General features: G+C 46.2%; 1 protein-coding gene across 1 annotated transcript in view; it reads right to left on the reverse strand.

Annotated features, from left to right (window-relative positions):
• Positions 1–19,651, reverse strand: part of HYDIN (HYDIN axonemal central pair apparatus protein) — a 2,950,008-nt gene that overhangs the window by 2,277,887 nt on the left and 652,470 nt on the right. Inside the window, exon 17 of the mRNA XM_086945295.1 lies at positions 6,984–7,148. Within this exon, the coding sequence (XP_086801421.1) occupies positions 6,984–7,148 (165 nt within the window). The remainder of the gene's footprint in view (positions 1–6,983; positions 7,149–19,651) is intronic.

Here is a 19,651-nt window from a genome sequence, read left to right on the forward strand (position 1 = left end):
CCAGACCGGTCCCACCCTCCGTCCATGAAAAGGTTGAAGTCTCCACCCACGAAAATTGCCTGATCTGGGGACTGGAAGACCACAGCGAGTGCTTCCATAAGAAAAGTCTCCTGGTGTTCACTGGGGGCGAATAATGAGAATATTGTGAAGTGAAGTGTACCAAGTTGCACCCAGATGGCCAGTAAGCGACCCTTAATCTCAAAACTTATACCTAGGCTTATTCCTTGAAAGCAACTGGAGAACAGAACTGTCACCCCCCTCTATTACCCCCTCCCCGGCGACCAAAACTGGTGTGGGAACTTCCTAGTGCACATTCTATGGGTGTCTTGTGCTAGCAAATGTGTTTCCTGAAGCAAACAAATATCCCCCTGCAAATGTTCTAGAAGGAAAAGTATTGCAGATTTTTTAATGGGGTTGTTTAGACTTTTTACATTAAAACTAAGTAGTTTGACCTCCATAGTACAGGTGGTAGTACAATCTAGGCTGGTGTATGTGGTGGATCCAGGATGCTAGTTGCGCTGTGTATGTGAGCCGGATATGCAGGGAGCTGCCACAGTAGTACATAGATACCTTGCCTAGCCCATAAGTGATCACTCGGAAGGGAAGTCTTTTAACAGTGCCCCAAACCATCAACAAGAAACAGAAAACTAAGATAAACAAGTAGTCCATAGAGTTTTTTGTGACTTGTAAGTCTGGCTCCATGGGGGTTACCAGGACAGAGCGAGCCAACTCTGTTCGATGTAGGATTATGCCTCCGTCCCCATACTCAACATCCACACCCATCAGCAAGTGTACAGTACCTGATGAGGGGGGTCAGCATCTTGTTTGTCACCATCAGCATCTCAGATCTCTCCCTCGCCATAGCCTCCCGATATGGTCGGTAAGGCATGGGCTGTAGGCCTGGTCTAGGCCCGTGGCCACTCCTATTCCGTACCCTTTCCTCCAGGGAGGGGCGCAGGGACCCCGATTCGGAGGGTGCGATCTCAAGGGCTTTGTAGCCTTCTGACAGAGTGTAGTTAGTGCGTTTTGCCGTTCATTTGAAAGATAAGGCAAAATGGATGGCCCCAGGAGTAGGAGATGTCCCAAGAGCAGAGATGACCAGTGAGCGGACGGAATTCCTTCTGTTTTAAGAGAGTGGATGCTGCAAGGTCTTGAAATAGCTGAAGAGAGTGGCCGCAGAAATGTATCTTCTGGTCCTTGAGGATTGCCTCCTTCTCTTTAAAGTTGTGAACAGAGACCAGGATGTCCACAGGTGGGCAAGGGGGTGTTCTGGGGAGGCCAACTCTATGACATCTATCGAGCTTGATGACACTCAGCGTGCTGTCTCCCAGGATACTTCCAAACAGGGCCTGGACATAGCCCTCCAAATCCGATCCCTCAGCGTCTGTTGGGGACCCCCTAATGCAAATGTTGTTTCTCCTTGACTTGTTTTCCAGTTCCTCGGTGTGAGCCTGAAGGTCCAGCTGTTGGTCCTGAAGGCGTAGGATCTCCTGCGGGAGAGCCTCAACTTCTTCGTCTCATGTTAGGGAGCTCTCTTCCAGCACTGTTTGGAGTGGAAATAAATTTGACCCATCCGAAGTCCAACTCTTTCTATATTGTTACACAGACCGAAGTGGAAACAGTAAAGCTTATGCATCCAATGTCCAACACTTTCCATAAGATTGCTTAGACTGGAGTGGAAAGGGTACATTTCAACCCTCCGAAATCCAATGTTTTCCCTACTGTTCCACTGACTGGAGTAGGGCTCCGATAGTTTTCATAATACTGATTATATTGACTTTATAGTATTCATTGTTTGTTTCGTTTATATTTTATGTTTGTTTTTATTTATGAATGGATTTGAATGTTTATAGTATTTTGAGTGAAATTTGTTTCTTTGGGGCTTTATAATTGCAATATTTTATTTATTATCTACATTCATTTTTTTATATTGAATTGTTTTAAATTTTTATTTTTTGCATATAAATGTATTAGCATCAATATAGGCTTATATTCATATTAATATATTTATATATGACTATTTTTTATTAATTATGTTGCTCTTTATATATTTATATCAACACAAACACTATATATGTGTTTGTGTGTTTATAAATGTATATATTTATATTATAGTTCATTTATAGCTTAACATATTTAATATTTACTACTTTAAACTATATTAAAAACAAAATCGATATGTTTTGTATATTTGTGGACGATATTGGAGATAATATTTTGTATCCAATATTTTGGTACTTACTATTATAAGTATAGAAGCGCAATATTGTGGTATTGTGTGATATTTTTGACACAATATTTTTGTTAACTATATTCTTTACCATGATATTGTGTCAGTGACCCCTTTTCACCCCAGTCAGTGTTCCATCAAAGACCTCTAACCAAATTGCCATGCCTGATTCAGCTGACTAGAAGTTCCAATATCCAGGCACGTAATAACAGAGAGAGGGGACATCCCTGTCTGATGACACTCTTAAGCTGAAACAAGTGGGATAGAATCCCATTTACCCAAACCCTAACTAGTGGCATTGTAAAGGGTAATCTGAGTCGTACATGGAAATACAGACTAAATAAAACACACTCCAGAAATGTAAACCTAAAGGGCCATTCAAATAAGTTGAATGCCTTATTAGCATCTAAAGTAGGAGCAGGGCCAGTGCTAGCTCCCCCTCACAGTCTCTAAGGTCTCCTGCTGACAACTGCCAAGCCGAGGTGTGAGTCCCTCCCTCGTCGCCACGACTCCTCGCCTGCCTGCTATTGCAGCTGCCTTTACCCATTGTGTGCCTTGCCTGATTTAGCCTTTCATTTCCTGTCTAGCTTGCTCATTTTATTTTGCCCAGGTAGCCTTTATTTTCTGTTAGTCATTGCGTTGTATTGCCTGTATTTGCCGCTGCCTCACTGGGCGCTTCCTGGCATTTCTCTTCCTCCTGCCTCCCGCTTCCCGCCGCCTAGCACCCTTCCTCTCCAGGACCTACTTATGGAGGCAGCAGCATTGCCCCATTGAGCAGGTCCTGTGCCAGCTCCCCCTCGCAGTCTCTCTAGGTCTCCTGCCGATGCCTGCCGAGCCATGGTTTAAGAACCCGCCCCGTCACCACCGCTCCCTGCCTGCTACAGCTGTTGCCTTTATCCATTGTGTGCCTTGCCTGATTTATGTGCCCTGATTAGGCTTTCATTTCCTGTCTAGCCTGCACATTTTATTTTGCCCAGGAAGCCTTTATTTTCATTGAGCCATTGGGTTGCCTTGCCTTAATTTCCCACTGTCTCGCCTGGCGCTTTCCACTGTTTGGCTTTCTCACAGCAAGGCCACACGTAAAGGCAAGCCCCTCAGTGCCTGTCATTGCCGGAACTGCGACCAGCGCCAAGAATACTGGGCTCTCCGACCACTCACCCATACTTCTCCGCTAAGCTGCAGATCCTGGACCCCAGACGCCACAACAATTGCTTCATCACCGCTTCTCAATCTACGGAAGGACCCCTCACCTGCCGCCGCTTCACCTGCAACGCAGAACTGCCCGTCCGTACAGGAACCCTCACCACACCCAACTTGGGAGACCACGAACAACCCAGAACTGCACCAGTGCATTCTGCTCAATACCCAATTCCTCTGCAAACATGCCACAGAAATTTGGGATACCATCACCACCCTCACCCCGCCGTGATCTTCACCACCGAGACATGGCTTAACTTCCGACATCGCCACTACAACGCCTGATGACTACAGAAGATACACTGAGACTGTGCCAACAAACACGGAGGAGGAATCGCCATCATCTGCCTGGAAACCAACCTATGCACCAGCACCAAAGACGACACCACATCAATCATAGAACACCTCAACTTCCAACTCTAAACCGATGCCAGAACAACATTGGAAGGCACCCTCACCTGCAGAGCCCCGTGACCGGGAACAGTATTCTGCAACATCATCTCCGAATTCATCGCCCCTCTTACAATCGACTCCAAGCACTTCAACCTACTCAGCAACCTCAACGTCCACCTCGACAACCCCAACTAAGTCAACTTCACCTATCTCCTGGAAAGAATGAGTACCATCAGCCTCACCCAACTGGTCACCGACCCCGCACACAGCGCAGGATACATGCTGGACCCAATCTTCACATCCAGCAACTTAGTCAAATACAGCCATGTCACCAAACTCACCTGGACTGACCTTGCCATTATCAACTTCAACTTGGCTGGTTCCCTGCGCACTACCACTAAGCCCCTGAGCTCCTTCCACTACAGCTGGAACAAAGTGACTGAGACACTGGATGGAGGCCCTCAACATCAGCCAGGTCGACGCTGTATCAAACCTAAAGCAGGCCTTCCAGAATTTCTCCTATTGGATCACCAAATGCGCAGACAGATTCGCCAGATGAAGCTAGCCAAAAACAGCAGACCATCAAGACAAGCCAGCTGGTATACACCAGAACTCAGTACCATCAAGCACAACTGCAAACGACTGGAAAAACAATGGTGTACAACCAAAAGCGCCGTCAACCGAACTGCCATCAAAACAGCCCTCAACAAGTACCACCAATGCATCAAGGACACAAAACGAGACTCCCTCACAGACCACATTGAAGCAAGCGCCAACTACACTAAGGCACGCTTCAAAATCATTAGAAGGTTTTCCTCCCTGTCAGCCACCGGGAACACGGCACTCCCTTCGCAAGAACCACGCAACACCTTGTCGAACTACTTTCACAGCAAGATACCCACCATCTACAACAACTTTGACCCCCCACTAACCTACCGACTTTGACCTCAACAACCTCCACCCACCTACGGATATCTGCTACTCGATCACCACTTGGAATCTGCTCACCACACAGATCACCGCAGCCATTACGTCATCCATCCACTCGGTAGCACCCATGGGCCACTCCCCCACCAATTTCAAACTCAGAACCAAAGAAATCAGCACAGAACTCACCAACATCCTGAACACCTCCATCACCACTGTGGCATACCCTGACAGATGGAAACAAGCCGAGGTCAGACTCGTCACAAAGATTACCTCCGCTGGCCGCAGTGAACTAAACAATTACCATCCCATCTCGTTAATTCAGTTTCCTGCCAAATTCCTCGAGAAGGCCATCAACCACCAGCTCACCGAACACCTAGAAAAAAACAACCTGCTCAACGCCTCCCAATCCGGCTTCCACACCAATCACAGCACCAAGACCACCCTGGCAGCTGCCAGCGACATCATCAGATCCCTACTCGACAGGGAGGAAACAGCAGGCCTGATGCTCCTCGAACTCTCAGTGGCATTTGACACTGTATCTCACCACATCCTCATCAACAGACTCAACTGCATCAGTGTCCAGGGGGACGCCCTCAAATGGATTGCATCCTTCCTCAGAGGACGAACTCGCAGAATCTGCCTACCACCCTTCACCTCAGAAACTAAGAGCAGCATCTGCGGCGTACCAAAAGGATTGTCTCCAAGTTTCCCCCCTGTTCAACACCTACATGACCCCCAAGCCGACATTGTCAGAACCCATGGACTCAACATTATATCCTATGCAGACGATACCAAACTCAAAGCAAGAAACCTATTTCTACCGTATATAGAGCATTATGGGCTGACAGACTAAAAACTAAATTAAAACTGCAGGAAAAATGCAAACTTACCTAGACGAGCCACTCGCAAATAAAGAGTGGAATAAAGTATGTCAAAGTGTAAATCAAGTAACAGATGATTTAAGCTAATACAATATAATTATGTGCACATGCCAAATTTGAATTCAATTAAATTTAGAAAAATCTATCCGGGAAGATCTTCAAGGTGTCCAAGATACCCAGCTGAAGAGGCCGACTTTATACAGGTCATGTGGTGCTGTCAAGTTATATAAAGCTTTTGTAACGGAGGTCCTCCATAGGCCTGAGAATGTGTAAGAGCGAGAGAGCCTGTTGTGGTTGATCATGTAAAGGAAAAAGGGCCAGGCTGGTAAACATTTTTTTATATTGGGTACTGTAGTGGCTTAGAGGCAAATAGCCATACACTGGTTAATTTCTAGAATTTCATCCACTGACAGTTGGGTAAGAGGCATGATACAATGGCTACACCATAGGAAATTCTAATGAAACAGGTGAGATGGAAGGGTAAGCTATTTGAGGACTTGATGGACTCGACACAAAATATTTGAACTCTTCCCAACCCTCCTGGAACCAGACCTCCATGAGGAGTATGAACACTGACGAAACGGTCTATAACAGCAGAGAATGTCATGAGATTGGGTGAGGGAACTATAATTGATGGTGTTGAGTTGGGTTTTGGTAAATAAAACTGCCCATGTGTGCAATTCAACAGATAATTGTCTGGTCCTGCCTAGGACTCAGAAAATGTATACAATGTCTGGATTATTTGTTGTTGGAGAATGGTCGGATGGGGTTCACAGACTTGATTGCTTGATCTCTAGTGATGAAAATGAAGTAGTAAGGGGGGGGGAAAGAGGCTTGCGTAATGGTTAAAGGCTGAGTTTTTGTGTGTGTATTCTGTCAAAGGGCTTCCCCACAACTTTAAAGCTATTTCATTCCCCAACTCTTGTTCCATCTTTTCTGCCCTGGTGTTTTGGGATAGTTAGTGAAGTCAATGAGGAATTTGTGAAGGATGGAAATCAGGGCTCTATCATGTGGCATATGTTTAAATTATTTTTCCAGCCCAGGAAGTGGTCTTGATGCTCCTTCATTGTCAGGTGAAGGACCCAATGGTGAAGTTGAGGATAAGCAAACCTCTTTGTTTAATAGCTTTGAATGTGATTATCTGTTGGTTTGCAAAGAGGGAACCGACTAGAAGTCAATTTTCCTCCCACCATAACTTTGTTCACTGATGTTTAATGCAGAAATAATCCAAAGGACAAGCAAGGCAGAATTGATATGGTTGGCTAATAAAGTTCATCCATCAAGTTGCAAAGTTGGACTCTTACAAATGTCTGACTGTGTTACAATAAAGGATGCAGTAAAGAAGCTCTTACCAAAAGAGGTTCTTTTTGTCCAAAGACAGCAATATGAGCCTTAATGTTCAGTTCTCCAGTCACCTGAGCTTCTACCACCAAAGGGATTTCTGCTGTGCTGTGTGGCTCGATGATGCCCCGAGGAATAGGGCTGGAGTACAACACTGAGGGATTCTCCAAAGGCTCCTGCAAAAATATACACACAGATGCCGTGATGAACTGTACAGTTTTTCACAGGATAGGATTTCAACTATGTTGGTAACTTTCAACTGAGGTTCTATTTAATGGTTTATTAGTTGCAGGGGCTGCTAACAAGAGGTGATGTTTTGTTTTTCTTTCTATGAACAAGATGCATAATGTAGAAAAGTAAAAATAATTACTTACTCTTTAGTGTTGTCCTGGAGCTCTTACAATGTAAAATATATAATGAAGCCACATATAGGGCATTCAATTAATACACAGGCAGCACTGAACTATTTATGTCTAGGTTTAGGGTGGTCCCTTTCAGTAGTTTCTTTCATAGTTTCCGGTACTTTACACATTTCCCTTTGCCGCAATGGAACTAGATTCTAAGCACTTTAAAAGCAACAGCAAACTATAAATACTTACAGTCCATTTGTTCATGGTTAATGGTTCTCTTTTCTAAGTCAGTGACTGGATGACATTCAGGCTCTGCTCTTGAAGGCCATGGTAGATTCAAGAAGCACGGAGAACTATTGTTATTAGCAGCCATATGAAAGCTGCAGGACACAGCATCCACCAGAAACGATATTACTTAAGTATGTAAACTTTTCGTCAAATGCGATCCACAATGCAGAAGAGTACCCAGAAATCCCAACAGATCTCGATGGCAGAGCTTTAGATAAGCATATTGAGCTGGCTAACCCTAAGTTTCATGAAAAGCTTTACTCACAGACCATGAATCAAGGTAGTAATGGTTTCTAAAAGTATGGACTGAAAAGTAAGTTGCTGCCGTCCAGATCTCCTGCAAAGAAATCCCTCACTATAAAGCAGTACAGTCTGCTAAGCACTTCATTCCAAGTATATCTATTTAAGAAGCATTCTGGGAATATCGGCCTTGACATTGCTTCCGGCTACCAAATCATGCACTTGAATATAGATGCTGCCCCCCCCCCCCATCTTAGGAGATAAGATCAAGAGGGGGATGGTTAGTCAACTTATTAGGAGACACTCCCCGGATGTAGTGTTGCTACAGGAAACCCACCTAATTGGTAATAAATGCATGGCTTTACACAGAGGGGGATACAAAATGGTGGTGCATGCGGGCTTCACATCCGGTTCCAGGGGGATGGGTATACTGGTCAAAAACTCCCTCCCCTTCTCAGTACAGAAGACTTGGATCGATCAGCGGGGTAGATCTGCTGGCGCCACGGGCCAGCTTGGGGGACACACGTTTACTCTTCTGTCCATATATGTGCCGCCAGCCCTTCAGTCCGAGACGTTTAGAGACTTGAGTAATATATTCCTTGCGCTTGCCCTGGGCGGGCTAGTACTAGGTGGAGACTTTAATGCAGTGCTTGATGGTGAATTAGACCGCAGTCCGCCCCGGATGCTGGCGCAATCACAGAGATGGCTTTCGGACTTTCTGTGCACTTTGGGATTGATTGATAGCTGGCTTGCGCGCAACCCGAGATCCATACAGTACTCCCATGTTTCGGCCGCGCATAGGTCCCTGTCCCGCTTTGATTAAGTTTTAATTCCAGCGGCGGCGGCGCCTACGATTGTAGAGGTCAGATACTTGGGGAGAGGTATATCGGACCACTCCCGCTATGGCTTAGTCTCACTTTTGAATTTCCAACGGCAGGTAGAGTGGCTCCTATCGGGCGTGGAGATTGAAGGACCCTAAGATACGGAAAGAAATTCTTAAGGTGGCAGATAGATACTTCCTAGAGAACGAGGGATCGGTGGACTCTGCCAGATCACTTTGGGAAGCTTATAAAACCGTTGTGAGGGGCGAAATGTTGTCTATTGTTTCGAGGCGGAAGAGGGAAGAACAGGCGGCGATTACCAGCAAGGAGGGAGAGGTCACGCGTCTAGAGAGGCAGGTCGCAGAATCACCCACAGCGACAGACCTCCACCTACTGAGGCTCCGGGAGGAGGACTAAAGAGCTTTGGCCAGAGAGAGTGCCGTGGCGCAACATAATGCGACACAGAGCCATATATATGAACATGGCGATAAGGCCGGGAAACTGATTGCATGGCTTGAGAAGGGGGAGCGAGCGTCTAGATTAGTCCCAGAATTGGATAGTCAAGAGCGAGGTTTGATTAAAGACCCACAGGCGATGGCAGACGAATTTGGAGAGTATTACCGGGGGATTTATGAGGGCGGGAATGATTTCACGGAACAAGACAATAGAGATATGATAAAAGATATTGTCATGCCAAGCCTTTCTGATGAGGATAAGAGCTTTCTTGACTCTGCTATCACAGATGATGAGGTTGCCCAGGCCATACGGCAAGTTAACTCCGGCAAGGCCTCAGGTCCGAACGGAATACCTATCGAGCTGTATAAGTTGAATGCCAATAGAGTAGCACCATATCTCCGCGCCATGTTTCTCGAGAGTCAAGAGAAAGGAGAGCTCCCATATGATCAGAGAGTGGCCAATGTAGCTGTTATTTATAAGCAAGCTAAGCCTAAGACATGTTGCTCCTCTTACAGGCCCATATCGCTCCTCAATGTAGAGCCCAAGGTCCTGGCCAAGCTCCTTGTCACCAGATTAGTGAAGGTTATAACAACCCTGATCCATCCGGATCAATCCGGTTTTATGCGTGGCGCAGCACAGCGTTGAATCTGCGTCGGCTGCATGGAGTACTTGGAGGGGCTTCTAAGCTAGGGGAACCGGCGGTTTTGGTGTCCTTGGACGCCACTATGGCATTGGATAGAGTGGAATGGCCATATTTATTTGCAGTTTTGATCAAGCTAGGTTTTGGTGAAGAGTTTGTTAACTGGGTGCGATTACTGTATACTAAACCGCTGGCGAGGGTAGTGGTTAACAACTGCAAATCCCGGGACTTCTCCCTTGCAAGAGGTACCAGGCAGGGGTGCCCTATTTCGCCGCTGCTCTTTGCCTTGGCAATGGAACCGTTGGCGGCGTGGGTTGCCGGAGATCCCCCGGAGGTCCCACATACATGCCCCATTCGTATAGAGAAGGACGGTTTTAAATACTTGGGAATTTATGTCTCGCTCGATCCGAAACGCCGCTATGATAACAATCTTTTATCCCCTCTGCCTCGATGCCGGGGAGATGTGGAGCGCTGGAAGACTCTCGCACTGTCTTTGCTTGGCAGAGCAACCCTATTTAAAATGATGGCACTGCCACGTTTTTTATATGCCTTACAGAATGCAATGAACCCCGTACCAGCTGCTTATTTCAGAGAGATAGAGGCCTTCAGCGGTGCCTCTTGTGGGATGGTGGGGCTCGTATAGCTTTTAAAAAATTGACGCGCTCCTGGTTTGATGGTGGTATAGGGCTGCCTGACTTGCGGAGGTATTACTGGGCATCACATTTGGCCGCTTTGAACCACGTTGTGTATGGCGTCCCCGGGGATCTAGGCTATGCTATGGATAGAGGTCATTCCCCGGGTGGCAGGATAGATAGAGCGTTGTATTCTAGACCGGGTAGATTTCCCCTTACCGGTCCAACGGCACACTCCGTACGGGTGTGGCACACTGCCACCAAAAGCTTGGGCTGGGAGGGCAGACTTACATTGGTCACTCCATTGCTCAATTCCGAAAAACTGGGTAGCCTATGGAAATCCAAAGGGTTTGATAAATGGGACCTTATTGGAATAACTCAGATTAAGGATGTGTGGGGGAAAAATTCAATACATACGTTTGACTCACTTGCAAACCAATATAGTCTCCACCAGAACGAATACTTTCGATACTTGCAGGTGAGGCACTCGTTGTTAGCCCATATTTCTGAGGGCACGGAACTCCCCGAGGCGTCCCCTCTGGAGGACCGGGTCCTTGATGGTCATATCCCAGACAAGACTATCTCCCTGATATATCGAAAATTAATTAACAATGCAGAGGACCCATTGGTTAAGCTTAGATCGCAATGGTGTGCGGATGGCCTTGAAATGGATGATGAGGACTGGACGGAGGCGCTATCCTCCCCCAAGGTAGTCGGTGTTCAGATGAGGCTTTGCCTGGTCCAACTGAAAGTGCTCCACAGAGTTTATGTTACTGGGCCGCGGCTCGTGCGAATGGCCAGAGCGTCTAGCGCAGCATGCAGGAGAGAATGTGGAGAAGTAGGTACATTGATGCATATTCTTTGGCACTGCACCTTCGTTCAAACTTATTGGGAGAAGGTTCACGAGGAGTTGAGAGCTGTGCTGGGATTGGAAGTACGTATGGAAGTCCGTAGATGCCTCTTGAATGTATGGGAACCGACGGATCTCAATGATTACCAGAAGCAATGGGCGACGTTGGCATGCATGGTGGCCAAGCAGAACATTGCGCAGTTGTGGGGCGCCCGCCAACCGCCTCAGGTGCATAAATGGGAGGAGGACCTCGATTGGTGTATGATGAGAGAATGTGCTGTCTATGTTGCCAGGGGCTGCCCCCGGAAGTGGGGAAAGGTGTGGGAGGCTTGGAACCAATATCGTGGAGGCCTTTGTGAAGCCCCAGGAGGAGACCCGGATATGGCAGCGCAAGAATCCCCATGATCCTGATGTTTTTCTTTCTATCACTTACTTGATCCTGTACAGTGCCCAATGAACCGAAATGTTGTAAATTGATTGCATTCACCTGAGACCTTCTTTTTCCTTTGTTTGTTTATTCTATAATAAAAAAAGACTATCGCAAACAAAAGCCACAATAATTTTTTTTCTTAAAAAAAGAGCCATTTATTGAGTTTTTCCACTTTCAACATAAGCACCTTTACATGACCGTAGGATTAATTAATAACACCTCTAAATAGGCATTTATACAGACCAATGATCAGCACATTTACAGTGACAATGTTCTGCCAAATATATTATTCCTGGCCATAAACCGCCATCTTCCCTGGGACTGCGGAGTATACCTCACTATGTCCAGTACACTGTAGGACTGCCAATGCCGTCATGTTTTGGACCATTTAGGCATTTCATACATTTGCCTATGAGCCATCATGCACCAATCCATATTTTTGTTCCACTCTTTCAAGTCTGGCAGATTGGATGCACCCCATTTGTAGGCGATATTTCTTTTGGCAATTATGAAATCCAACATAATAAGCAATTTTGGATACCTTGGTGGTCCTCTGTGCCCCTCTTCTAACTCTCCTTTCGGCCACCACACATATTCAATAGTGCTGTACTAGGCAAGACTCTTATTTGTGTCCCTGCAACATGATCAAGGAATGCCCGCACCCCCTTCCAGAAGAGCCAGAGTATGGGACACCCAAAATATGTGAGGGATTGTGCCTTTTTTGACTACACCCTCAACAAAGGCCACACCTGCAATTCTGAATAGTGCAAATCTAGTATAATATTACCTGTGCACCAACCGGAATCATGCAAAAATAGTGATTTCTCCGAGGGCCTCCTGCCGCTCTTCCTCCTCCATGTAACCCAGTCCACCTCCAGAGTTAACCCTGGTTGGTAGTTCGATCCCTCTGTGGATTTTCGAACTGTAGATCGGTATCCCTCCTCTGTGTGTTCCCGGTCGCCGTGTTCCAAGGACTCTTTCATTTTGGATCTCCTCCCGGTACAGTCAGACACATACACATGTCTAGTCTGATTTTGGTACTGATGAGCCACACTTGGCTTGAGAATTAATCATAGAAGACCAACTTGTCGCTCCAAACCCGGAGTAGGGGTTTTCTTCAATTAACTTTATTGAACACTCAGCAACGCATACACAGGATTCTTCTACCAGTATTATTCACTTTTCGTATCGACCCACAGACGTTTGGGTCTCCCCACCAGCCCTGAAGAGTCATGTTGACTCCACTTTGAACACGACGAAACACGTGTCGGCTGAATGTGGATCCAATAAACATCCTTTGAAAAGGAATATAAACACAAAGATCTGCTTTTGTTAGCTACTTACTTGTTATTACTGTTTATGATACAATTGCTTGTTTTTACATTGTTATGTGGTTGCGAGAGCATTGCTTCTTATGATTTTGTGAAAGTCTTGTAGATTTTCGTTAGAACGGTTTAGGGCTTCCCCGTTCGCTCTTCACGCACCACGCCTAAGATACTTTTTCCCTACAGAACCTAACGTTGACTCGAGGTAGAGCGCCCCACATATCTGAAGTTCTAAAAACCCCTTTAGCTTTTTTTCTCTATTCTGGCAGGTTTCGATCTATAGATGGTCGAGGGTCTGCGGGAAGCCTCGTGCTCCAAAGGCCAAAAAGTCCGCCTCAATGATGGTTCCTCCTAGAAATGTTATTTTAAAAAACACTAAGTGCTCCACACCACTGTGGGATTTCTTTTTCTATTGGGTGGATTCTTGTTGTTTATGTAAATTAATTAGGGAGTACGAATCCATCAGTGGAACTCTCTTCCCCCCCCCACTGTTTTCTCATCCTCCTAGAAATGTACATAATAATCAAAAACAAAATCTTCCAAGAAACAGACTCAAAAAAAGTCATAAAACACCAATTTTGAATGAGCATGTAACTTCTTCTGTATCCGTATCTATACATTTGAGCACCCTAAAGAAAGGTAGGGATAGAATCTTTCTGATTAGCAATCACTCAAGTCACGCCAAGAACAGCTCCTACCAGAGTCAGACTAATCATCATTTGGAGATGCAATCTGAACATTTGACACCCTTAGAAAATATCACTTTAGCAGATATCGAAGGAAGAAAAGATTATGGACACTACTCGTTAGGCGCTCTGGAGGTATTGGTATTTCCAGGAAAGTCACGTAACTCTGCTTTAGAAGTGATCCTTCAAATGTGGAAGGTAGCATTCGTACTGCTTCTGTTGAGTCAAGGACTGCAGGCTAACGTAGGTCTTCAGGTCCCAGTGCTTGTTATCAGACACATTACAAACATTAAAGTCAGATGGATGCCTAGCAAAATACAACTAAGTCATCACAACTGCAAGGAAGTCATGAGTGTTGACTCATAAGTCAAAGCAATCCTCTTTGCATTACCTATCAGGACTTGGCAGAGACACTTGGAGTAATGTTGTTGTAATCGTGGCAGTGAGAAATATACATATTTCTGTGCCGCAGTGGGATTGCTGGGGGTTGTAGACTTGAATCTCTGGAGGTCTGTTGTGGAGGAGAGTCCCACACAATGAAGGAGCAGTGTTTCCAATACCATTTTCCTTGTGCAGCTACCGTATTTCTTTTGGAGCTCACAGGGTAGACCAAAGACTAAAGCACATATCACACATTCTGAAAATTAAACAGATCCTGTAAGCAATGACATTAGCTAGTCATTTCATGCACCACAGGATTAAGCTCTCAATGTAGGAAGGTACCTCCTGACTATGGTTGCCCCCAACTTTTTGCCCTGTGTTTTAGCTGGTTTTTGACATAGTCGACCTGGGGCCCTGCCAATCAGGACCCCAGGCCTACTGCTCTCTCTGTAAAATGGATTCCATGTACCCTAGGTACATTTCCAATTGGTACTGGGCCACCCTATCAGACCCTGTAACTCAGGGCATGGGTGTACCCAGGGCTGCCAGGGGCTGCAGCATGTATTATGCCACCCCTGGCTGGCCTCTTAAATTTGACACAACTGGCTGCATGACAGCTGGGGCAAAGTCGTGTATTCACCCTTTGCTGTAGGTGTAGTATACCTATACCTAACCCTAAAATGGACACACAGATTCCTATCAGTCACTCCTATGGCAGGCCTTGACAATCCTGAAGGCAGAGTGCTTGGAATCGTGTGAGATGGTGCTCTGGCATGAGCTGAGCCTGTCTGCAGCTTGCGGAACCAAGTCCTAATAGCTGTTCCATGATATCGCATACCATATACTCTTAAGTGCATTATAATCCTCGCGGTTAAATGCTAACTTTGGTATTGCTTTATCAAAACATGTCGAGTAAGGTGTCATACGAATTGGAATACTAACCCCTCGCCAATTCTGGCGACGGGGTTAGCATTCCACCCTTCTAGAGGGACACGACATGTATGTAACTGTGAACACCGGTTAAAGTTAACTGAAGCCTCAGCTCCACAAAATGGATGCTGCCACCACAGACACGAGTCTGACCTCCTGCTGCTGGGAGTCCTTCCAGCGAGGGAGGCCTGGACAAAGGGTTTCCTGTCAGGGGCGGTGCTAGCACCGTCCCAGACATGGTTTTGTGTATCCTGGGTAGGCAGGGCTTTACAGGAAGGTGACTGCTGAGTGGCACCCCGGTGCTCACTACGCATAGGCCAGTCTGAACCAGTTCCAGGGGCACACCAGCCCCTGGCCTGGGGAAGTCCGGCATGGCAGAGGGGTGTAACCACCCCCCTCCTAGTCCCACCCATAGGCAGGACCTAGTCACCCCTTTTTTAGTATAAAGATGGGAGCGGGCCCCCTGTTAAAATTAGATCATCTTTGAAATCAAGACATGACTTTCTGCGAAAGGACATCAAGATTTCTTCTTCAAGATTCTCCCTTGTGGCTAAGGAGTAGTCACCCTGCATCAAGCGGGCACCATCCTAAGAACACTGCGGTCTGCTGCAAGTCCTTCATCACGAATCCGACGACCCAGCTCCACGAGACCCGGCTTCCCTGGCACCTCTGACCTCTACTCACCTCTACAGCAAAGCTGAGAACCGTGAGTGCGACGAGACCTCGAGGGACCGACGATCGCCAAGACTGCACAACTTCTTTGTAACAAGCCCACCGAGTCTTCCACTGGTGAGTGCTTTGGGGTCCGAGAAGCCCCAACCCTGAGCAGCTCCAGCACCGAAGATCAGCCCTCCAGCATCTCCATGGTCTGCGTGGGGCCCTTCTGCTTTTGCGTGCTCACCGCGCTGTGTGGCTACTAGCCGGCTGGCTTGTGGCCTTCTTCACGACGCCCGACGACATCACTGCTGCTGGTCTGGTTACTCCAGACTGGCCCTTGCTTCCTTCTTCAAGAGAGGCACCCCGGACCCTCCTGGTCCACTCCAGACGCCATTTTGAGTCCACCGCGTGGGCTTGAATTTGCCAAGGCTTTGGTGCCCAATCCTGGGTCCAGCAACGCCGACAGCTTCATCCATCGTGGGACAGCTCGCTCCTCCATCCTGGTCGCCGACAACGCCTCCTGGTCCGTGAGATCTGCGAGCACAGCGGCATCCACTCACCTAGTCGAGGTGGCTACCATCCGGTGCCCTCCTGGTGCCCACTGACTACTGGCTAGTAGTCTCGAACTTGGTCCCCTCTGCTTTCAGGTGTCATCTTCCATCGATCCAGGCTTGGATCCATCGAACTTTCTTCACTGGTCTCCTGCCAGCAACTTCTTTCTTCCAGGCTCCTGGTCCGTCTACGAGGATTCCCGACGTCTTTTGAGTCCTATGCAGCTGCAGCCCCTGGGCTAGGTAACTTCGGCATTTTGGTGCCCCAGCATAGCCTCACTATCCAAGGGTCAGAATCCGCTTTCGTTTTCCTCCTACCAGGTCGGGTTCCCCCGAGAACACTAACTTTGCAATTTCTAGCTACCATAGACTTTGTCCCGCATCTCGCGTGAGAGTGCACACACTGCACCCGAGTCCCCTGGGTCTCCTAGAAGTAATCTAACGATTCTATAGTCAAGTCCTAGCGATTCCAAAGCCTATTAGTACTGTACTTACCTGCTAGTAATTTCGCATTCCACTTTTCAAGTATATGGTTTTCCGTGCCCCTCGGGCATTTGTATATACTGTGCTAACTTAAGTATTTTTGTAAGAGTTTTGGTTTGTGCTTAGTACCCTGTCCTCATAAAGAGTACAGGGCTGTTGTGATTCTTAATAAATAACTGTTTATTTTCATAACACTTGTGTGGTGTCCTTTCACTTGGTATTCAAGGGGTATATGTGTGGTAAACAGCTGGCTTAACACGCCCTCTCGAGTCTTTAGCCTTAGACTGCTCGTATCCACGCTACTAGGATAGCTGGTCTATAAGGTTGGCTTACAACCAATCATCAATAAGGGTTGCTGGACTGATACATAGTGTTCACTAGAATAGTGAGCACTGCATATCAGGCCACCTTCTCACACTCAACAGCTGCTGTTCCACACCTGGCAACATTACAAGTTGGAGGGGTTCTTTCTCGCTGTTGCATAGTTCACACCTGGCAATCCTCCAGTGTGGAACTTTGATTTGATGCTCCTCCTTATTTCTCCATGTAATTTGTTCAACTTGTTGTTTTCTTCCTTCCTTGTATATCCTCCTTCAGAGATACTAGGGTTTTGAGCTGTATGTTTTAGAGAGTTAGACCACATGCAGACACCCCTTTAGCTTGTGAAGGGTGAGGTTAAATAAACTATCTTGTTCTTTGGTATCTACCGTTATATAATCTGTGGAATCAATACCTACCCTGCGTCCTCAATTTCCAGTGTCTCTTCACTAGCTCATTTGTTGGGCACTTGGAAATCATGGAGGCTATGGGTCTTTCTTGAGTTCCAGTCTTCTACAGATTTCCATTGAGTAATCCTGACATTACTGTCTGTAAATAAGATAGTTATAGTGTCCTGTTTTATCTTTTGTTTGTGCTAACATTACTGTATTCGGTATGCTCAATCTAAGGTTTAATTGGTCTGGTGTGTACTACTCAAATTTATAAATACTTTGAGCCAGATGCACAGACAGTGTAGATGAGTTCACAAATGTCCATTGGTATCATAATTTAAGGAAGATACAGGAGTAGCGGCCCTTCCCCAAACTGAGGCACTCTCACCCTTTCTTTCAAAAAGGGTTGTGTAAGAGTTTTCTTGTCAATATGGTATTTCTAGTGACTATTTTTCTTTTTTAAATTAGTTTAATGTTTAATGTAAATATTGTCCAAAGTTAGGACATTGTCTAATAATAAAACTGTTCCATATCAAATCCCATCTCATCTACTGGATTTATCACGTTTAGGCCCTAGCCCTGTATTTTTCAAGGTCCATTTAGCAGCAGTTCTTGCTTTAGAAGGACAGCAGATCAACCATCCTTCTGGTGCAATAGACTCTGTCTTAAAGGGCTTTCTATGGCCTTTCTACTACTGAGACACCCAGCATCTCCATGGCAACTTAATACAGTATTTTCACAACTTATGAGCACAGACACTTTGAACCAATACTCAAAGAGGATGTAAAATATCTATCTTGGAAAGTTGCTCTTCTATTGGCTTTAACTTTGCAAAAAAAAGAGTAAGTGAAACTGAAGCATTTGCAATTATGTAAACTTACTTGCAATTTCGCGATGAATGACCATTCGTTACAAGACAATGTAGCAGTGCTTTGTACAAGAAGTGTGTCCACACCAACTGCCTAGTTTGCCTCGAGTGCGTCTTTCAGACTTTTTTATGAAGGGCAGCAACCTGGAAAAGGAGAACCTCCTAGATCTCTGCGCTCATCAGCGTAAAGATTAGTAAGAGTATCACAGGTAAAAAAAGCTCGCTGGGGTGGTAAGAGATTTTTGGTTGGGGCAGCAAAACTCTGGAACCAACTCCCCGTCCACCTGAGATGCTGTACCGAATTACTCCCCTTCAGAAAAATGCTCAAAACCTGGTTATTTTAGACTCTTTTCCTGATTGTGCATCTTTCTTCTTTCTTCTCCTTAAAGACAGCAGACAGCGCCAGGACACCTCCGGGTAACAGTTGCGCTACATAAATTAATTAACATAACATAACATAACATAACATAACTATGTTTACCCGCATTACTGCCTGTACTCAACAGTGCAGAGGAATGATGTTTTCATTGTGGTGAGACCATTTTAACTGAATAACCCATCATCCACTTTAAGAATTTTACTGTGCAGTTACTGCTAGTTGTTCTGATTCGAGCATGTGAACATATGAGAGGATCAACACTGGAGAAGAAAAGATGTAACTTGGAAAAGACCTGTAACTGTAGTTTTCCAGCTTTGGTATCTTTCATAGAACTATATGCTACCAATGCTCCTCCCCAGTCTGGCTTACCTATAACTATATGCTACTAGGGGTGGGCGGAACTTGCAGAGTTGCATAAAAACTCTGTGAAGGCCACTTCGTTCCGCCATCTTGAAACTCCGCCTGACACCATCATCTTTTACCCACTTTTGAAACTCTGGTAGGTTCTCGCCCACCCCGGATTAAGGAAGTGGAATGGTTGTGAAGGGGGTGGGGGTTTAAGGGGGTCACAGTCTGATTTCAAGCTTACTCAGAGAAGGAAGAGGAAGTGGTGAATGAGTGGGGTGTGCCGCAGGTGCTCGAATCATCCCTTACAGAGAGATTTTCTGGGCAGCTGACTTGCAGCCTGAAGGGCGGCCGAGGAGCTTTCTCCAGCTCTTCTGTGCGGAGGGCTGGGGAAATGCCGAAGCTTGGCAGCTGCTGAGTGTCAGCGCCTAGCTTCACACAGGGCCACACTGACAAACGCCATGAGAGGCACCTGTTCCCAGTCACATTTGAACCAATCAACAGTGAGAAGTAACAGGTCACAGCCTGTTAGCGGTTCAAGATATCTAAAGTTCCTACCCCACATCAGCCTGCAAAAGAACCGTCGCACTTTATAGGCACAGCAAACAATTATGCTGCAGATTGAGGAATTGATATTGATCTTTAGTTTAGTTGAAT

Source organism: Lissotriton vulgaris, chromosome 12 (genome assembly GCF_964263255.1).
Source record: "Lissotriton vulgaris chromosome 12, aLisVul1.2, whole genome shotgun sequence".
NCBI classification, from domain to species: Eukaryota; Metazoa; Chordata; class Amphibia; order Caudata; family Salamandridae; genus Lissotriton; species Lissotriton vulgaris.